At 31.9% G+C, this 19,268-nt stretch overlaps 2 protein-coding genes across 2 annotated transcripts; one reads left to right on the top strand and one right to left on the bottom strand.

The window, feature by feature from the left end:
• Positions 1–5,394: 5,394 nt before the first annotated feature.
• LOC114184022 (auxin-responsive protein SAUR36-like) lies at positions 5,395–6,531 on the bottom strand. Its single transcript, XM_028071249.1, has one exon. It carries the CDS (start codon positions 6,158–6,160, stop codon positions 5,660–5,662), a length of 501 nt encoding a protein of 166 aa, XP_027927050.1. The 5' UTR covers positions 6,161–6,531; the 3' UTR covers positions 5,395–5,659.
• A 9,541-nt stretch (positions 6,532–16,072) lies between these two features.
• On the top strand, positions 16,073–17,495 carry LOC114186197 (F-box/kelch-repeat protein At3g23880-like). The gene has a single exon (XM_028074239.1). The coding sequence runs from the start codon at positions 16,249–16,251 to the stop codon at positions 17,419–17,421; it is 1,173 nt and encodes a 390-aa protein (XP_027930040.1). The 5' UTR covers positions 16,073–16,248; the 3' UTR covers positions 17,422–17,495.
• Positions 17,496–19,268: the final 1,773 nt, after the last annotated feature.

Genomic DNA, 19,268 nt, shown 5'->3' on the forward strand with positions numbered 1-19,268 from the left:
CATCTAGTTTGTCAAGGCAACCGAGCCTGACATTGCACTATTTCAAAAGATTTACAAATTTTGCACCCTTACACTTTCAAAATATGCAAAAGTACACACAAAAGACTCTTGAATCACACAAGAATCAGTCCAGCACAGCAAGACACCTCTTGCAGACTGGGAAAACCATCAGGCACACACACAAAGCTTAAGAAAGATCAAACCTCAGTGGTAGCATAGCCCTCTCTACAACAACCACCTTCTCCAAGCTTCAAACACCAAGCAAAATGCTCTATGAATTGATCCAAGATCAATCTTCACTAGCTGCAATCTGTATGATCACGAAAGAGAGAAAATTTCCAGGTTTCCAAAATGATTTCGCGCTAAAAAATGGTCTTTCTACCTCTCTTTCGAAAAATACAACACTTATAGTCAAACTGTTATGAAATTCAACAAGTTAATTTTCAAATCAATCGGTTGATTTCACTTAACTTAAATGAAATCAATCGATTAAAAAACAAATCAACTAATTGAATAAGTCTTAGTTTAGACTACTACATCTAACATTTTAATCTGTTAAAAATACATTCAACAGATTTAAAGACACCATTTAACCTATTGAAAAATATTTCAACAAATTAAAAGACACAATAAAAACCCTATACATCTAATTAATGCTAAATGGTCTACAAAGTGAATTACAATCTTCAAGCTTGTTTTCTCCATGATTGATCCATATAGAGGGCAGGCATATAAGGCTTGATCAACTTGAGTAACATCAAATCTTCGTGTTTTCATCAATGTAGACATGGTTCCAAGGCAATGGCTTCAAGTTCCTTCTTCAAAGTTTCATCAAATCTTCAAGTAACACACCATCTAGGCTACTTATGTCAACAACTCCCATTGTCCATACACCTTTTATTACTTAATTCATTGTTCGCCTTATGTTGTATCCATATAATTTTGAAGATATTTCCTTTTCAACACAAGGTTTATATTGGTGTTGTTTTTCTTCTTTAAAGAAATAATTAAGACAAACCTTATTTTGATTGACACACAAGTCTTCTCCTTTTAAGATTACGACTCTTTTGCTAGGACAATTAGAAGTCTTGTGTTTTCTACTTAAATGCTTGGAATATGTTATTTCACTAGTTTGGACATAGGTGGACTTTTCTTTTTCTACTTTTTCTTTATTTTTCTCTTCTTCTCTTTTATTTTTCATTTACACTTGATCCTTTACCACTTGGGTAGGTTTTAAAGGAGGAAGTACAAATTTTTATTCCTAGTGAGTGAAGGTTATTTAACTGGTTCACATGGATTTCTTATCAAATAGCTAAGGTTCCCCAATAAACTAAGTGAAAATGCTAGGGCCTACGTAAGACATAGGAAAATTAATTTTATTTATTAAAATGAAATTCAAGAGATGAAGTAACATATTTTATTTTATTATTTTATAAGAAAATGAGGTAGCTCAATTGGCTAGAACTTGTTGGCAATGAAGGTCATAAGTTTGATTTTCACCTAGTACATTTATTAGAATTATTTTTAATAATTATGGAATAGGTTAAAGGTGTAGAATTATATTTATTTTACTAAGTTAGATTTATTAAAGTTGTTGTAGTAGCTTAGTTGGTCATAATATTTGTTTTAAATATATAGGTTATAGGTTCAATTCTTGCCTAGTCTAATATTGTAATTTTTTTACAATTAAATGGAACTTTGGAAGATGAAGAGCAAGTTAATGTGAGGCTTCCTGAAGCTACTACTTGTTGATCCCACCTAACACTAACCTACGTTGGTTTCGTTTTAGTTAATTAGTGTTTTGATGTGGGTGAATAGGTTACTTGGTTCATGCCTAGGTGTTTTTCTAAGTGTTGATTGCATGCTAATTTGGAAATTGTTGATTTCTATATTACAAAAATTGTCACCTTCTCACTTACTATGTTGATTATTGTTCCTGCGGAGAACAAATAAGAGATGTCAGACATAAATGTCACCTTACCTCAATCCATAATCTCCTTAGTAGGCTTCCTTCTGGCTGGCATATGCTATCTGCTGGTGTCTTGGCTTGGACCGGTTTGGACCCAAGAGGGGTTACCTACGAAGAAGACTCTGATGCTCAAGTCAGCAAAGAATTCTCAGAAAAGTCAAATCTCGTGATTAAGGGATTAATGAATGCATACCTTTAATTGCTGGGGTTCATGCGTATTTATAGCTTATTAATTATGTCTGGCCACGTCATAGGCTGGGCCTTTGTTTGGGTCGTAAGTGGGCTTGGGCCAAGCCTAGGACCCCTAGCTCGATTATTGTGGGCTTTAGAAGCCTTGCTAGTAATGTTTAAGTCTACAAAGGTCGTCAAGTTCTCGTTTCCTCTTCTACAGTAGACGGTTAAGGCCGCCTATTCTCGTCCGTTTGATTTATCTGGTAACTATTCATATTCCTGGGGGTTATGTAGGCGGATTTTGCTGTTATAGTTATGTTAGGTCGCCTAGGTGCGGTACAATTATAGTTAGAACTGGTATAAAAAGTCTTTTCTTTATTACAAAATTGTCACTGCACCAACTTTCTATGTCATTTATAGCTACAATTGGTATAGAAAGTCTACTACTTTATTATGAAATTGTCATCACATCGATTTCTATGGTTGTTCTATTGATAGCTGGCATTATACGTGACTTATTATGCTGGATGGATTAGAATTGGCATAATAAGTCGTCATAGAATGTTGATTTCGCACTAGTGTACATTTCGAGAAGAAGAGTTTAAGAGCATACATGTCCTCTTAAAAGTTTCTTTCCTATTTGCTTTCCTAAATTAAAAAATACTTGGGATTAAGGATTTTGGAAATTTTGTCTTTCCATTTTCTCTTGAGTATATTTGCCTCGTACCTTTTAAGAAGAAGTCTTTCATTTTTTCATGCTCAAAGAGTCAATCATGTTTGTCCTAGTCGGCATCGCAATGGGAACCACCATGTTTGCAACAAAAAGGGGAAGAGGAGAAACTTTTCAATGTCACCCTACAGAGAAAAAGAGTCTATATAACTCAAAGATTATTTGTCTCTAATGCCAACAACCTTTTTACTTACTAGAGGGTTTTTTTTTTTTTTAAGGAATCATGAAAAGAAGAAAAAGTAGAAAAATAAAGAAAAAGAAAAAGAAGCCATTGGGGACATACCTAAACAAAAATGACAATGAACAACAAAGGAAATGACGAGTAGAGAAGGGAAACAAAAAAAGACTCTCATAAAAGTTGGAAAAGTAGAACGTGATTGAAACAAATAAAGTGAGAGTGATATTTGAATGTAAGACAACTAAAATGCTTCAAATGTTTAGTATTTTGCATGAAATGATGAGACGCTCAAATATTATGTCTTGGACCATCGTGGCATCAAAAGTCATGAAAAGTAAAAATATTAACCTCTTAAGTGATGTAATGTCTCATAAAAAGAAATAATGCATTATTAAGGATGAAAATGATTCATTAATGGATATTTGGAATTACACCATCATGAGACACATCATAATATAAAATTTGAATAAAATTGGTCACATGAAAGATCACAAAGCATCATCCTTAAAAGATGATTGTGAAAATACAACTTCAAAACTAACCAATCAAACTAATGTTGGACAAATACTTAAGCTTATTCATCCAACAAATCGATCCACCTACACCTTCTTTATGGACTTTGAACCTAAAGACTTATGTACCTATTCGTATTAAATGCAAATGTATATTTAACAATACCATAATATCTAAATAAGATCAAAAAAACCGAAATAGCTAGCATACCTCAGGTATTAACTGATATTCAAATATTAAATAACCAACTATATCTTTTTGGTTACAAAGACCTTATTCAAGAAGTGATATTATATGTACAAATTAATTCACAAAAAGTACTCACTTGATTTTTTTCGTCCATTCCAATACTCATATATTCTATAATTTCTCTAACTTGACAAAATCTTTTATAGATGAATGTCCCCTTTATCTTTATACACAATTCAACGATTAATCTTCAATACAAGTTTAGTTTTCCAAATATATTCACCTCAAAAAATTACATTCCATTTCAATAAGAATATCACTACACATAAATCCGTAAATAATCAATATAAACGATAATAACAAGATAAAGCAAAATAATTTTTCTTTTTTATTCTGGAAAATTATCTTTCGAACAGCCAAGATTTTGTTCAATAATTATTTGATAACTTCACTTTAATAATAAAATATTATGTTTAAACGAGTTAATAACACATATATTTAAAATTTAAATTAGTTATATAGTCGTTGTATAGAATAGATTGGTTGTTAACATATCATAACTTTATAAAAATAAACGAAATTTGCACAAAAAGTATGCATGTTCGAAAGAAAGAAATATATAATTTTTTTAATATAGTTAAAGTTCATAATATTACAACATTTTATGATTGAAATTTATTGATAATACTTTCAAAATTAAATGGAATAAACTGTTTAGAATATCAAATATTTATAAAGATTAAAGAAGTAGAATTTTGAATTGTACGGGTGGAATTCTTGGCATACGGATTTTGAAAATATCTAATTGAGACTACGCTTCACTCTAAAAAATATCGAATTTTATTTACAACACAGCATATTTAGGTAAAAATTTATATTACATGTATTTAATTTCTGTCAGGATCCTTAAATGAATAAAATTTTAATTATAAGTTTTTAAAGAAACATATATAAAATTTATATCTAAAAAAAGGTTTACATAGTACATTTAACTAATTCAAAAGAACTAAAAGATTAAAATTATTTAAAAGGAGAACAGAGACAAGAAACTAATAAAAAAATAAATAAAAAGTCAAACTGCATATATCTCTCTCTATCATTATCATCATCATTATTTTAAGCATAACATTAAGACTATCATCGTCGCCATAACTAACATTACCTACCTCATTACAACTAAAGGACATTAGAATACGAGATTTACTCCATTATTAGTGCAGTGGTACTTTTGAAGTTCTGAATTTATGATAAACATGCATATAATTAAAACCATTATTTCCAGATTAGGTATTATGAATATTTATCTTGTGTCTATCAAATCATAAAATAAGTTCCGAACTGCATTTTTTATTGAGTTAGCATTATTAGATTAATTACTTAAAAGTTAAAAAAATAAAGTATATTTAAATTAATATTTATTTTAACTCTTAAACGAATTGATTTTAATTCTAAAATAATATGAGATTAATAAACAGAAAATTATTTATTATATATTTTTTAATTAAAAAAAACATTGTATTTTTACTGAGGCAAGAAAGTGTTCTAAAATAAATATCATTAATAATTGTGTTATGGAGAAAAATATCATCAGTCGTTGAAAAACAAAAACGTAGTGCATTTAATTTACAAACCGTAGTATCATTAGCTAAACAGAAAGCTACAAATTACCTCACAAATTGAAACGAGGTATAAAACAGGAATCTTAAAACGCAATATTTCATTTTAGTTAGGGACGGGTCACCTCATTTCTATGTCATGAGTTCAATATTAGGGGTGAAAAAGAGTGTCGGAAGAAGAGAGTCACTAGAAGTGATAAGGTTTATGATGGAGATTAATTATGGGGAAGTACAGTGAAAAAAAACTCTGTACCAAAAATATAATTATTAAAAGAAATTCACTTCAATTCTCGTCAGGCAAACCTTTTTGGACGGTTGCTCCGACGAGACCCGGACGCTATTCGGGTCTTGACCCGTTCAAACTCAGTGAACCGGCAGGGGATGGTGATTCCACCGTCGTGGTGGAACCCGAACTCCTCCTCTGCCTCCTTCAGCAACTCCCCGAACAAAGGATGGTTGAAGTATATTACCGGCACCAGCACGCGGTGCAACTCGCCATCCTTCTGCCCCACGTATACGGCGAGATGTCCCTTGGGCACAGTCGGGTCCCGGTCGGATCCTACCACGGAACCAGATCCCAATTGGGCGTAACCCGACCCGACTGATACTGGGAAGAAGGACTTGGCGGCCGCCGTCAGCTTGCGACCCCACGAGAGGAGTTTAGCGATGGACGACCGAGGAGAGTTGCCCAGGCGATGGTATCCGGGTCCGCTCCGGACCCGGATCTTCCTGAAGACCCATTTGGAGACCCGGATGAGGCGCTTCCTGAGGTTGAATCCGCGAATCTTGGACATATTTGGGGAGAGGGTGGATAAAGATTTTACGGTGTGGTGTGTGTGGTGTATGGTAATGAAAGTGAAGAGGACCGTGGGTGTGTGTATGTGCGGTGGTAGATGCTAGGGTACGGTGGGTTCATGAGAATGGCCAAGGGTCTGCTATCGACATCGCTAGGCGAAACTGTGTGAGACAAATCTCAGAGAGCGATGTTGGGATGTTGGACATGGTTTTTAGACGCAGTTTAGTTTCATTGACGAACAAAAAACTGAACCATGCTCTCTTACAAACTTACGTGGGACAACGTGGGAACGAAGGTCGTGTCTGTTTTGCAGGGAAGACGTACTCCTTTGGCTACTGGGATTTGTTAAGTGGTGCAAAACATTTTGGGCCCTTGCAAGGACACTACTAATGTATATATACCAAAAGTCTAGGAAAATAAGACTTTTTTGTTAGTTAGCTAGCTAACGTACACGCTATTGAAGTGTAACCTTGTTTAATATCCGTATGCTGTTGAACGGCGTTTCATTTTATGGTTTATATATGCCAAATAATCTTTTAATTTTTTTTTGCAAAAATAAAATCAGTCCATTTTTTTTCCCGGTAAAGTTAATACCTTTCATTTGCATAATACTATTACAAAATAATAACCACAAATTGTTAGAAATTACACTTTCAAAAAATAAGATAATGATATTTTGACATATTTTTATTTTTCTAATTCACTTTTAATTCACCACTTCAATCGCCCTTCAATTATTTATTTTTATTTTTGTAGTGGTGTGATGTGATGATCTAAGGGTGACTGGAGTGGTAGGTTAAAATTAAGTCAAAAAAAGTGGGTCAAAATATCATTATCCTTCAAAATATTTAAGTTAAAATACATTTTTGGTCTCAATTTTCTTAAGTTTTGTCAAATCAGTTATAATTTTATTTTTGTGTTCAAATAGGTCTAAATTTTCCTCAATTTTGTGTAATTTGGTCTTTGTTTGCTATAACACAACTTAAATTGACGATAATGAATTGTGACTTGTTACTGTCACTTGTCACTTCGTGATTTTTTTTATATGTTTTAACTTTTTTCTAATTTTATTTAAATGTCCACGTGTCAACCCAACATCTTGTCACGTGTCAAAATCAATCTTTTATATTAAATTTAGTTTCTATATTTGTTGTTTTTGTTGAATTTAATCCTAATTTTGTTTATAATTGAGCAATTTTGTCTCTTTCAAAATTGAGACCAAATTTAATTTTTATGTAAAACTTATAACGATGTTTTGTTAAAATTCACATTTTTAATAAATATTTTTGGCGTAAGGTTACAATTATTTAAAATTATAACGATTTTTTTTAAGGATGAAAACTAACATTATTGATCTAAAATTTTAAAATTAGTCTTTCTCCTTAAAATTATTGTTATAATTTGAACTAATTGTAACCCTAAACAAAATTATTTAATAAAAATGTGAATTTTAATGTATAAAGTAAATTTGAGACTAAATTGAACAAAAATAACAAATATAGAGATCAAATTGAATATAAAACATTAACTTTAACATGTGGCACGTTGGATTAACACGTTGACATTAAAAAAAACAATTTAAAAATTAAAAAAAATTAAAAAATTTGAATATAAATTTTTTGAAAATTTTATATTCAAATTACACCATCATGAGACACATCATAATATAAAATTTGAATAAAATTGGTCACATGAAAGATCACAAAGCATCATCCTTAAAAGATGATTGTGAAAATACAACTTCAAAACTAACCAATCAAACTAATGTTGGACAAATACTTAAGCTTATTCATCCAACAAATCGATCCACCTACACCTTCTTTATGGACTTTGAACCTAAAGACTTATGTACCTATTCGTATTAAATGCAAATGTATATTTAACAATACCATAATATCTAAATAAGATCTAAAAAAACCGAAATAGCTAGAATACCTCAGGTATTAACTGATATTCAAATATTAAATAACCAACTATATCTTTTTGGTTACAAAGACCTTATTCAAGAAGTGATATTATATGTACAAATTAATTCACAAAAAGTACTCACTTGATTTTTTTCGTCCATTCCAATACTCATATATTCTATAATTTCTCTAACTTGACAAAATCTTTTATAGATGAATGTCCCCTTTATCTTTATACACAATTCAACGATTAATCTTCAATACAAGTTTAGTTTTCCAAATATATTCACCTCAAAAAATTACATTCCATTTCAATAAGAATATCACTACACATAAATCCGTAAATAATCAATATAAACGATAATAACAAGATAAAGCAAAATAATTTTTCTTTTTTATTCTGGAAAATTATCTTTCGAACAGCCAAGATTTTGTTCAATAATTATTTGATAACTTCACTTTAATAATAAAATATTATGTTTAAACGAGTTAATAACACATCTATTTAAAATTTAAATTAGTTATATAGTCGTTGTATAGAATAGATTGGTTGTTAACATATCATAACTTTATAAAAATAAACGAAATTTGCACAAAAAGTATGCATGTTCGAAAGAAAGAAATATATAATTTTTTTAATATAGTTAAAGTTCATAATATTACAACATTTTATGATTGAAATTTATTGATAATACTTTCAAAATTAAATGGAATAAACCGTTTAGAATATCAAATATTTATAAAGATTAAAGAAGTAGAATTTTGAATTGTACGGGTGGAATTCTTGGCATACGGATTTTGAAAATATCTAACTGAGACTACGCTTCACTCTAAAAAATATCGAATTTTATTTACAACACAGCATATTTAGGTAAAAATTTATATTACATGTATTTAATTTCTGTCAGGATCCTTAAATGAATAAAATTTTAATTATAAGTTTTTAAAGAAACATATATAAAATTTATATCTGAAAAAAGGTTTACATAGTACATTAACTAATTCAAAAGAACTAAAAGATTAAAATTATTTAAAAGGAGAACAGAGACAAGAAACTAATAAATAAATAAATAAATAAAAAGTCAAACTGCATATGGATCTCTCTCTATCATTATCATCATCATTATTTTAAGCATAACATTAAGACTATCATCGTCGCCATAACTAACATTACCTACCTCATTACAACTAAAGGACATTAGAATACGAGATTTACTCCATTTGAAGTAAAATATCGAAAGTTATCTATATCTCTCTCTCTCTCTATATATATATATATATATATATATATATATTATGCATTATTAATATATAAATTTATTTTGATTATTAAGAAACACATCACAATTTTACCTTTTTTCTGAAATTAAAATATTATGTTTAAATAGAAAATAGTAAATAGAGTGTAATTATTGTATTGTGTTGTTAAAAGAAGTAGTGGTTTTGTGATGCTTCTTCAACGTGATGAATTATCCAATCTCAGTTTGCGCGAAGGTAGGGAGAAAATAACTTCTTAAAATTTAAACTCGATTTACTAATTTTTCTGTTTATCGATAATTTTTGAATAATAAAATAATTGAGTATTATTTATAAAAATTATTTTTACTTCTTTACCTATTTTGTAGGTAGGTCGTTACAAATATATTTATTGATATAAAAAAATGGTTTGATTGATATATTTTAAACAGTTATTTTGATATTATTCAAATAATAAGTAATATAATATAGAATTATTTCTTATTTATCTTTTAAAATAATTTAATTAAAAGTGTTGTAATTTTTTTTTCTTTTTACATATACAATAAATAAACATATGTATAGATTATTTAAAGATGAGAAGAGAATTAGAGTTATTTCTAGTAGAAGAGTGATGAACACAGGGAGCAGACCTTTATAATGACCCCATTAATATATAATTTTTAAATATTTTTTAAGAATTTAATATTTTTAATATATTTTATATATTTAATATTTAAAAAAATTATATATCTATATTTATATATAAAAGAAAAATATTCTTTTTGTTGTCCATATCTATTTTTCAATTTTATCTTTTAAATAATTTTTTAAAATTAAAATAACTATTTATCAATATTATGTGATTATTTGTTTAATTTAACAGTTTTTAATTTAACTGTTTTTTAAAACTAATATTATAAATGAAAATTAATTATAATAAAATTATAAAAATTATTATATTTAATTTTATAATTATAATAATAACAATAATTTTTATTTTTTATTTTTTTATTATCATAAAAAATAAATACAATTTTTTTATTAATTTATATAAGAATTTTAGGATTATTCTATTGATCCCTATTTTCATTCAAAAATATTGATCCCTATTTTCATTCAAAAATATCATATTAGTTGTGAAACCCCTTTTATTCTTTCCTTTCTCTTTCCACTCCCTATTCACCGAAAACACACACTAGCTCAACGTTCTTTCTCATTTTTTCTGCACTGGTCTCCTTCACTCCCTCAAACCAGAGGACTACAACCCCTTCTGGCCCATCCTTCTTCCTAATTGAAGCAAACAAGTCAGAAGGATCAGTCCAGGACTTCCCTTCCTAGCTAAACCTGCATCCTCTCATCGTAAGTAGAATTTGCTTCTCACTTCTAATCATTTTCGAATTCTAGAAGTTTTTCTTTGGCTAGACCGAAATTAGGGCCCTATCCTTATTGTGTGAACCTCCATTTCAGTCCCTTAGGTTGTAAATTGGGGTGTTTCACTGTGAGAAGCCATACTTGCTAGTTAGTGATCAAATTAAGGTAAAGGAAGCTAACTCTTCACTCAATTTTCGTGTAAAATGTGTCTCTGAGTGATTGGATTGCATGATCATGTGTTTAATTGATGTTTGGAACTGCTTGTTGGGTGAAATTGAGTTTTGGATGAATTTGTGTGGCTCTGCATGTGAAGAACAGATGGGAATCCTGGTAATTTCGCCCAGGTGAGCAGCTCTCGCCTAAGCGAAAATATCAGAGGGTCGCATCTGTCACTGCGCAAGGACTCGCCTAGGCGAGCTGGGGTCGCTTAAGCGAGAGATCCTCTCGTCTAAGGTTTGAACCAGCTTAGCCTAAGAGAGAATTCACTCATAATTATTGAGTTGCCACTATAAGAGGTCTCGCCCAGGCGAGAGCAGCTCGCCTAAGCGAGACAACTCTCTAGCTCAGGCGAGATCCTCTAGCTTGAGTGAGATTCACTGCAAAATTTGATTTCCTTCTCTGTTTTAGATTAAATGAAACTGTGCTAAGTGGATTGATGTGATAATTGTCTATCCTGTACGTGAGTTTTATGAATAATAGTCAATGTGATGGAATTGTGTGAATTTGGTCTGTATGAGAATGTGATGGAATTAGGATTTTAAGGGAAATTCTAAAGATGATGGTTTTAGTGAATGTAAAGACATGAGGACTTAATTTGGTGGTATCCTGACACTCCTATAACCATTAAGACTCATATAGAGTATAATGGATTATGTCAGGAGGAGTAGTAGGAGGTCCTAGTCTTTGGACCCGATCCGTCATAGACGTGAAGGGTGTAAGATCCGTGGAATCTAATTAATTAATTAAATAATTAATTAATAAATGCGGGGAGGTAGTGTATTTATGACATTAAATTCTAATGAGTATGACGTGGAAAAGTACTAACTTAATTGGTTAAGAGTATTTTATTGTGTGTGAGGACTTAGGTTCGAGTCCTATGTGTGTTGAATCGTATGTTATTTAATTTCTATTGTTTTAGCATTATGTTGGAGCATGTCTCGCGTGTTATAATGCTTGAATGGTACATGTTAACAAGAAATATGAGTTGGCTTGATGGTTTGATATTGATTTGGCTTTAGCATGGGGTGGGTTCGAACCTTGGTGGACTCAATTTTAAACTCACTTTTTGTTAATAAATGGGGTGCCTGAAGATGAATAGGTGAAGAAGACCTGCTGAAAAACCATAATGGGCCTTGAATAGAAATAAAAACCAATTTTCGTTCATTTTTATTTAACCATATTAAAGCTTCATATAAAATGGCAAATTGGGGGAAAATTGAGGGTTTTGGCAAGCTGAACTGTTTTCCCAAATAGAGAGCACGAGTTTTAGGGTATTGGCAGAATTGAGGATTAGGCAAAGTAGGGAGTTGTTGGTGTCTTTTTTTTTTGGAAGCTTCAAGTAATCCACTACTAAGCCAAAAGATCCAGGTTAGGGGAGTTGAGCCGAATTTTATGTTTATCGTATTGTCCTGCATGATCTTTGATGAAACTATGTTCTGAATTTCGTGCTACTCATGAGGGAATTAGGGGTTATGGGTTTTGGTAATGTTTTATTGAATTTTTGGCCTAAAAACATGAATATATTGGGGTTATGCACTGTATATGTTGTGATCGTGCAAAGTTGGGTTGCTAGGGGCCATTTTTGTGTTCAATTATGCTCATATATCTAATGAGATTGTGTTGAATGAATGGTATGAAATTGGAGTGTATTTTGGGTGCGATTACTGTTGTTGCGTGCGTGAAACAGTGCCAGAGTCTGCATGTCTCGCTCAGGCGAGCCAGGCTCACCTAGGCGAAATATGTAGGGACTCATAAACCTTTTTCTGCTCGAAAATTTCGCTCAGGCAAGGTGATTTGGTCTTGGGCGACAGACCTTCTCGCTTAGGCGAGTGTGTCTCGCCTAAGCGAGAACCCGTGTGTGTCTTGAGTAATTTGGTTGCGCATCTCGCACAGGCGGGATTGGTTTGTTTGGGCGAAAGTGTGTCTCACTCAGGCGAGGGCCTCTCGCCTAAGTGAGAGTTCGAAGAACATTCTGATGGTGGCTCAACTCGCAGCCCAAGCGAGGGATGAGATTTTTGGCGAAATGTAATCTCGCCCAAGCGAGTGTAACTCGCCTAAGCGAGAGTTCGAGGCTGGTTCTATGCATGGTGCTCGCTTAGGCGAGGTAATCTGGCTTAAGCGAGATGGACTGGAGTGCTTAGGCAAAGACTTGAATATTAACAAAGGATGGTAGGATTATGTGTTTAAATGCATATGATTATGTAGTATTAAACTGATTGGTGGTGGACTTGGGGATGTGTGAACTATCATGCTTCTTGGGTATCTTAATGGTGGGCTTGCTGGTGTTCCATGGGTTGTGGCCTGGAACATATCCTTGAGTTATGGCTCGGGATAGGGGTTAAGCACGTGGCATTCTATGGGTTGTGGCCCGGAATGACTTCCCTTGAGTTGTGGCTCGGGATAACGGATGAACACGAGGAACCTTTGATTTGTGGCTCGGGTTGGCGAGTGTTGCCGGTATGAGTGTGTTGGTTGTGGCCAGTACGGATGGGTTTAGAGGGATTGCCCTCTCAGTGATTCACTGACGAGTTTGGTAGTCCTGGGACGTTACGGACTATGTTCGTATTTGGGAACTCCACCTAGCGTTACGGTGTGTGATCCGTAGCATGGTCCCCGCACGTGCTCTATCGGTTGTGGCCGATAGGTGTGGCAGCAAGACGCCTTGAGATACTTAATAGAAGATGTAGAACACTACTACCATGGTTGTGGCCATGGGGAAGAGTTGGAACAAGTCTCCTTGATGTACATTGATATACATGGTTGTGGCCATGTGGAAGGAAGGTAACGAGTCTTCCGCGAGGTGCATAGATATGCATGGTTATGGCCATGTGATAGAAGAAGGGGAAAGTTCTTTGGGAAATGAAATGATATCATATATGGTTGTGGCCATGCGAGATAAGAGAAGAGTTTGTGTTGTTGGTGTATTTATTTGTTTATACATATATATATATATATATATATATATATATATATATATATATATGTGTGTGTGTGTGTGTGTGTGTGTGTGTGTGTGTGTTTGGTGTACTTTTATGTTTTATCTTTTAGCTCACCCTATCTGCTTGTGTTTGGCGATGATCGTGTACGCAGTACACGTGAGCAGATGATGTTGCAGGTGGAGCTGGTGAGGCTTAGCCGCTGAGTGGGGGAAAAGCCTGGGAGTTTTATATTATTCGACTTTAAAATATTTTGTAAACTCTGATGTGAGGCTTTTTAATTATGTACAGTTTTTATGGTTTATGAACTTTGGTTATATTTGGAATTAATAAAAAGATTTAATTTCCCGTGTTTTTGGGAAATGATGTATAATTAAATGTAATGCAATTAATTACTTTTCTTTATTTTATTAATATTCGTAATATCCTAACGGGATGTTACAAAGGGGACTTACCCTGGGAGTGGTTGGGTGAATACCCCTTGTGCCCAAAACTCTGCAGAGTTTGGGAACTGTCACAGGTGCAAGCCACCAAGAGCTCTAATGTCACTTACATAATCCGGATATCGAGTCTAGAATTGTGAATGCGTGTTATGATTGTAGTGATTTGAACAATTATGATAAATGTGATAAACCTTGATTGGTGCTTAACTATTAAATTGCATGATTTCTCTTTATTTAAGTTAGCTTACCCTTCTTGCATATGTTTGTTCTGTGTGTCTTTCTCTTTTGCAATGATCGCCCTTAACGATTGGCGTGAGCATCTAAAAGTGCAGGTGAGGATACACCCCTCCTGGATAGGAGTTGAGTAGTAATTGAGCGCTTCCAGCAGTAGCTTTCACCCTTTGTTTTGCTTAGATGGTTGGGTGTTTTGTAACCCCTTTCTTAGTTAAGGCTGTATGTATAGGCAGTACATGTATGGTTAACTAAGGATGACTGTATTGATACTTTATACCGGCCTATTCCTATCATTTGCTTGAATTATCATGATATAATATTTTGTTTGATAGCATAAAAACTATTAAAACGGGATGTTACATTAGTCTTCTAGTTCTTTTAAGTCTCATTTTGGTCTCAATTTTTTAAGAAATGATACAATTTGGTCATTTCTTGTTAAATTTCTTGAATCGGATCAATGATTTTTCATCAAAATTGAAGTTTTGAATAAGGATGATATGCTTTGTACATAATCCTAGTTCAACTTTATGCCGATAAATGAACACGGATATGTGAAAAAATACCTATACGACACCACTACGTGGAAAAATAATTATTTTTAGACGAAAACAAATAAGTAAAATTTTGACGTGTTAAGTTAAGTCTATAACTGTAATATAGACAAATAAAAAGGAAATAGGGAAATGAGATGAAGAGAAAAGTGAATCACAAAGTGACCAATGTGAGGAATTAAGGTGTGTGGCGCGTTCTTTTTAATGGTTCTTCCTTCTCCGATGGTGTCGTGCTGCTTGCAAACACAAATGTAGCAGATTTTATTTGGTGCAACATGAAATAATAAAACAGAGGGTTTTTATATAGACTTTTTTTTTAAAAATTTGAGAATAAAAAAGATATCAAAGTTTAAAACAATAGTAAATTCTAATTTCGTATCTGAATTAAAGAATACAAACATATTTAATCTTTAATTTAATATTAAACAATTTTATTTATCCTTTTAAGATTAATTTATAAACATAAAATAATTAATTCGATTGTAATAATTTTTTTCTTTTTTTCTCTTCACGTATACAAAACAAATAAATGTATGCATTAATTAGTTAAAGATGATAAGAGTAGAGTTACTCTGTAAATAAAGAATAATATTTAACTTTTATAAATAAATAATGAATAAAGGGAACTAAAATTTTGTGTGGAATGAAGAAAATATCTTTCTTAAAACTTTCAATAATTGTTTTATTTGAGTATTACTTCAAAAACATTGATTATTGCAATTAATGCACCTATTTATATTAAAGAGTCTAATAATGACATAAATTAAAAAAGTTTGTATTCATATACAATAAGTATTAAATGGTCGTTTGTATTCAACATTTAGTAAAAGCGCGTGGGACCACAGATTTAAACATCTCAAAGCAACTTCTTACAATGGTATTCTTGGTTCTTTTTAAACCACTTTCATTTCCAAATTTTAATAGAATATATTACTAGTGATTTGTTAACATTTTTTGGTGTTAAAAAATTTCATTTTCAATCTATTTCTCCATCTTCGTGAGAAAATTGAATGCGTGTGGGTCCAATTCCTGTCTATAAAATCTTCCAGCATGCAACAACTTTTCATCATCACTGTCATCACTTCTTTTTCATTCTCTCTTTCTTTGTTTTTCGACCTGTAATTTTGTTTTCTCATAGTTAAATATTTCCACCTTTGTGCAAAGTAGGTTTTCCTCTTCTCCATCAATGTCCTCTTCTCAGAATAATTGTGTTCTCTCCCAAGATATCCTGATGGAAATCTTGTCACGGCTTCCGATAAAGGATATTGGGCGATTAAAGTGCGTTTCAAAAGGGTTGAACCGTCTTGTCTCTGATTCTACATTTGTGAAACTTCACCTTCAAAGGTCCTCAAAAAATACTCACATGCTATTGACCTTTGAAGATTACCATATTAACAGAACAAGGAATTATGCCGTAGTTTGTCCTGTACAAGAGTTACTTGACCACCCATCGTCCACCCTTAAAACTCTACATCACAAACATCTCCCATTCAACCGTAAGTACAATGTTCTGGGTGCCTGCAACGGATTGGTATGCTTACAAGATTCTTGTATTGACGATGAATTTGAAGAATACTGGTTTCGGATTGGGAATCCAACAACAAGAGTCATGACTAAAGACTCCCCACATATTCGTCTTAATCGCAGGGATTACTGGTTGATGTTTGGGTTTGGTTATGATGAATGGAGTGACTCTTACCAAGTTGTGCTATTGGATAATAATAGGAATCAATCACAGAAACTGGAGGTAAGCGTTTGTTGTTTAGGAGATACTTGTTGGAGAAATACTTTAACTTGTGATGCTGTTACCCCTATGATTGGGCTTCAAAGTCGTGGAACTTGTGGTGCTTTTGTGAGTGGTACTTTAAACTGGTTAGTGTATCCCAGATCCCATTGTGATGATAAACGAGGACCTAAAATGAACGAGTTAGAAATATTTTGTTACGATCTAAGAAAGGAGACTCGCAGTTTTTTCTCTATGCCTGATGGCATTTTAGAAGTCCGTGCGTTTGAGCCCGTGCTTAAGGTTTTGAATGGTTGTTTGTGTCTTTCTCATCATCATGAGGATAATTTTGTTGTGTGGCTAAAGAGGGAATTCAGTGATGAAAAATCCTGGTCAAAGTTGTTGAATATAAATTACCAGGATGATATTGACCAGTGTCCATCCTACATGAACGTAATTTGTATGCGTGAAAAGGATGGTGCTGTGCTTGTTGCAAACACAGTTTTTGATGCAAACTTTATTTGGTACAACAGTAGAGATGATAGAAGAGAGGGTCGTGAATATTACGGCCAGGACATATGGAGTCTTTTCTCTTATGATTATGTTCAGAGTTTGGTTTTTCCATGTAGGAAGTAAGTTACCTAGTCTATCTTGAAACGTATTTAGAATTGTAATGTAATGTATTTCTGAGTTATGCAATTCATATTGTATTTTTAAATTTGGATAACATTATTTATATTAATTTTATAATGATTTCAACCCTTGAACAATTCAGACTTTTTCTCATAGCTTCTGGTAGAATAACGGTTTCTAACATTGTTGAATAACAATAAAATAGATTTTTCAAAACATCAAGAGATCAAATTGAATTTTTGAAAAGTTTCTCTAAAATCATATATATATATATATATATATATATATATATATATATATATATATATATAGGCTTAAATACCTTTTTCGTCCTCATTTTCGTAGAGTTTGTTGCGGATGGTCATCATTTTGACATAATGTTTGAAATGGTTCTCATTTTGACCGAATATTTAAAATGGTCCTCATTTTCGCAATTTGTGTTTTATTTGGTCCTTTTCTGTGACGCCGTTTAATTTAGGAGCACTGTACAGGTGGCACTGTCTTTATTACGTTGCATTGGGTGTGTTTTATTACTGTACAAATGTGATAATATTTAGAAATCATGTAGAACATCACAACAATCTAAGCACAAACAAACCCCAAAATAGAATTACGAAAAAATTCTAACCCACGAGCAAACACAACCCAGAAAACCCTAAATCCACTTACCTTGTTGATGATGATTAACTGGAAAATTGAAATGAATAGCGCGACTGCAATCCAATGATGAAATGGAAAGTACTAGCTGCTTCTTCTGTAAATCTGAGCTTAAGAAAGACGAAGATGAAGAAATCGCCTCCAACAATGAAGAGTGCGACTGCAATCCAACTCAAGCCCTAATTGCAAACTTTCTCCCAAATTGAAAAGTTAACGTTAATTAGTCATTTGTACAGTACACGTAACACACCCCAATGCAACGTAATACAAACAGTGCCACTTGTACAGTGTTATGTTACTGTTAACGGTGTCACAAAAAAGAACCAAATAAAACATGAATTACGAAAATGAAGACCATTTATTCGGTAAAAATGAGGACCATTTTAAACATTCTGTCAAAATAAGGATCATCCGCAACAAATACTACAAAAATGAGAACGACAATGGTATTTAAGCCATATATATATATATATATATATACTACACACTTTCTACTTTTTATTTCTTATAATTTCTTTGTTTGTCATAAAATTAATTTGTATTTCCAATATATTTTTATCTTATCATAACTTTTATGTAATTATGTTCAAATGATGCATGTCAATTAAATATTTTTTGTCTCACATTTGAATTTTTTTTAATATTTTTATTTATTGTGTATTCTCGTTTCGCATGAAAATGTTTAAACTCTCTCAGTTTAAGTGTTTAATAGCATAAACCTTTCATTTATTAGGTAATATAAAAAATTTATCTTTACTTTATTATTATTAATTTTTGTTTCATTTGAAAAACTCCCTTATTTCCCTAAATCAATTTTTATTATTTTTCAACCATTGACCATGTTCATATTTGAAAAGTTTTATTAAATCTCGAATGTATTTTTTTATCTTATCATAACCTTAATTATGCATTTATTTCTCTTTGAGCGATTTCGTTCCATAGTCTCTCACATTGCTTCTAAGACACACATTTGATAATTTTTTCAATATTTTTTGTTGTTATTTTTATCATGTAGAATACTATTTTGATATATTTTATATAATTATTTTTTGTTTCCTACTCATTATCAATCATAATGTAATTTTGTCACTATGATTGTATAAATAAATTTTACTTACTATACTATACAAATTTAATGTAATTGCCATGAAATTTCTTTATCACCATTCAACACATATTGAAGTTCAAAAGAT

This window comes from Vigna unguiculata, chromosome 5 (genome assembly GCF_004118075.2).
Source record: "Vigna unguiculata cultivar IT97K-499-35 chromosome 5, ASM411807v1, whole genome shotgun sequence".
In the NCBI taxonomy this organism is placed as follows: domain Eukaryota; kingdom Viridiplantae; phylum Streptophyta; class Magnoliopsida; order Fabales; family Fabaceae; genus Vigna; species Vigna unguiculata.

Coding starts and splice junctions, on each gene's coding strand:
- LOC114184022 (XM_028071249.1), bottom strand. CDS start 6,160: ATGTCCAAGATTCGCGGATTCAACCTCAGGAAGCGCCTCATCCGGGTC.
- LOC114186197 (XM_028074239.1), top strand. CDS start 16,249: ATGTCCTCTTCTCAGAATAATTGTGTTCTCTCCCAAGATATCCTGATG.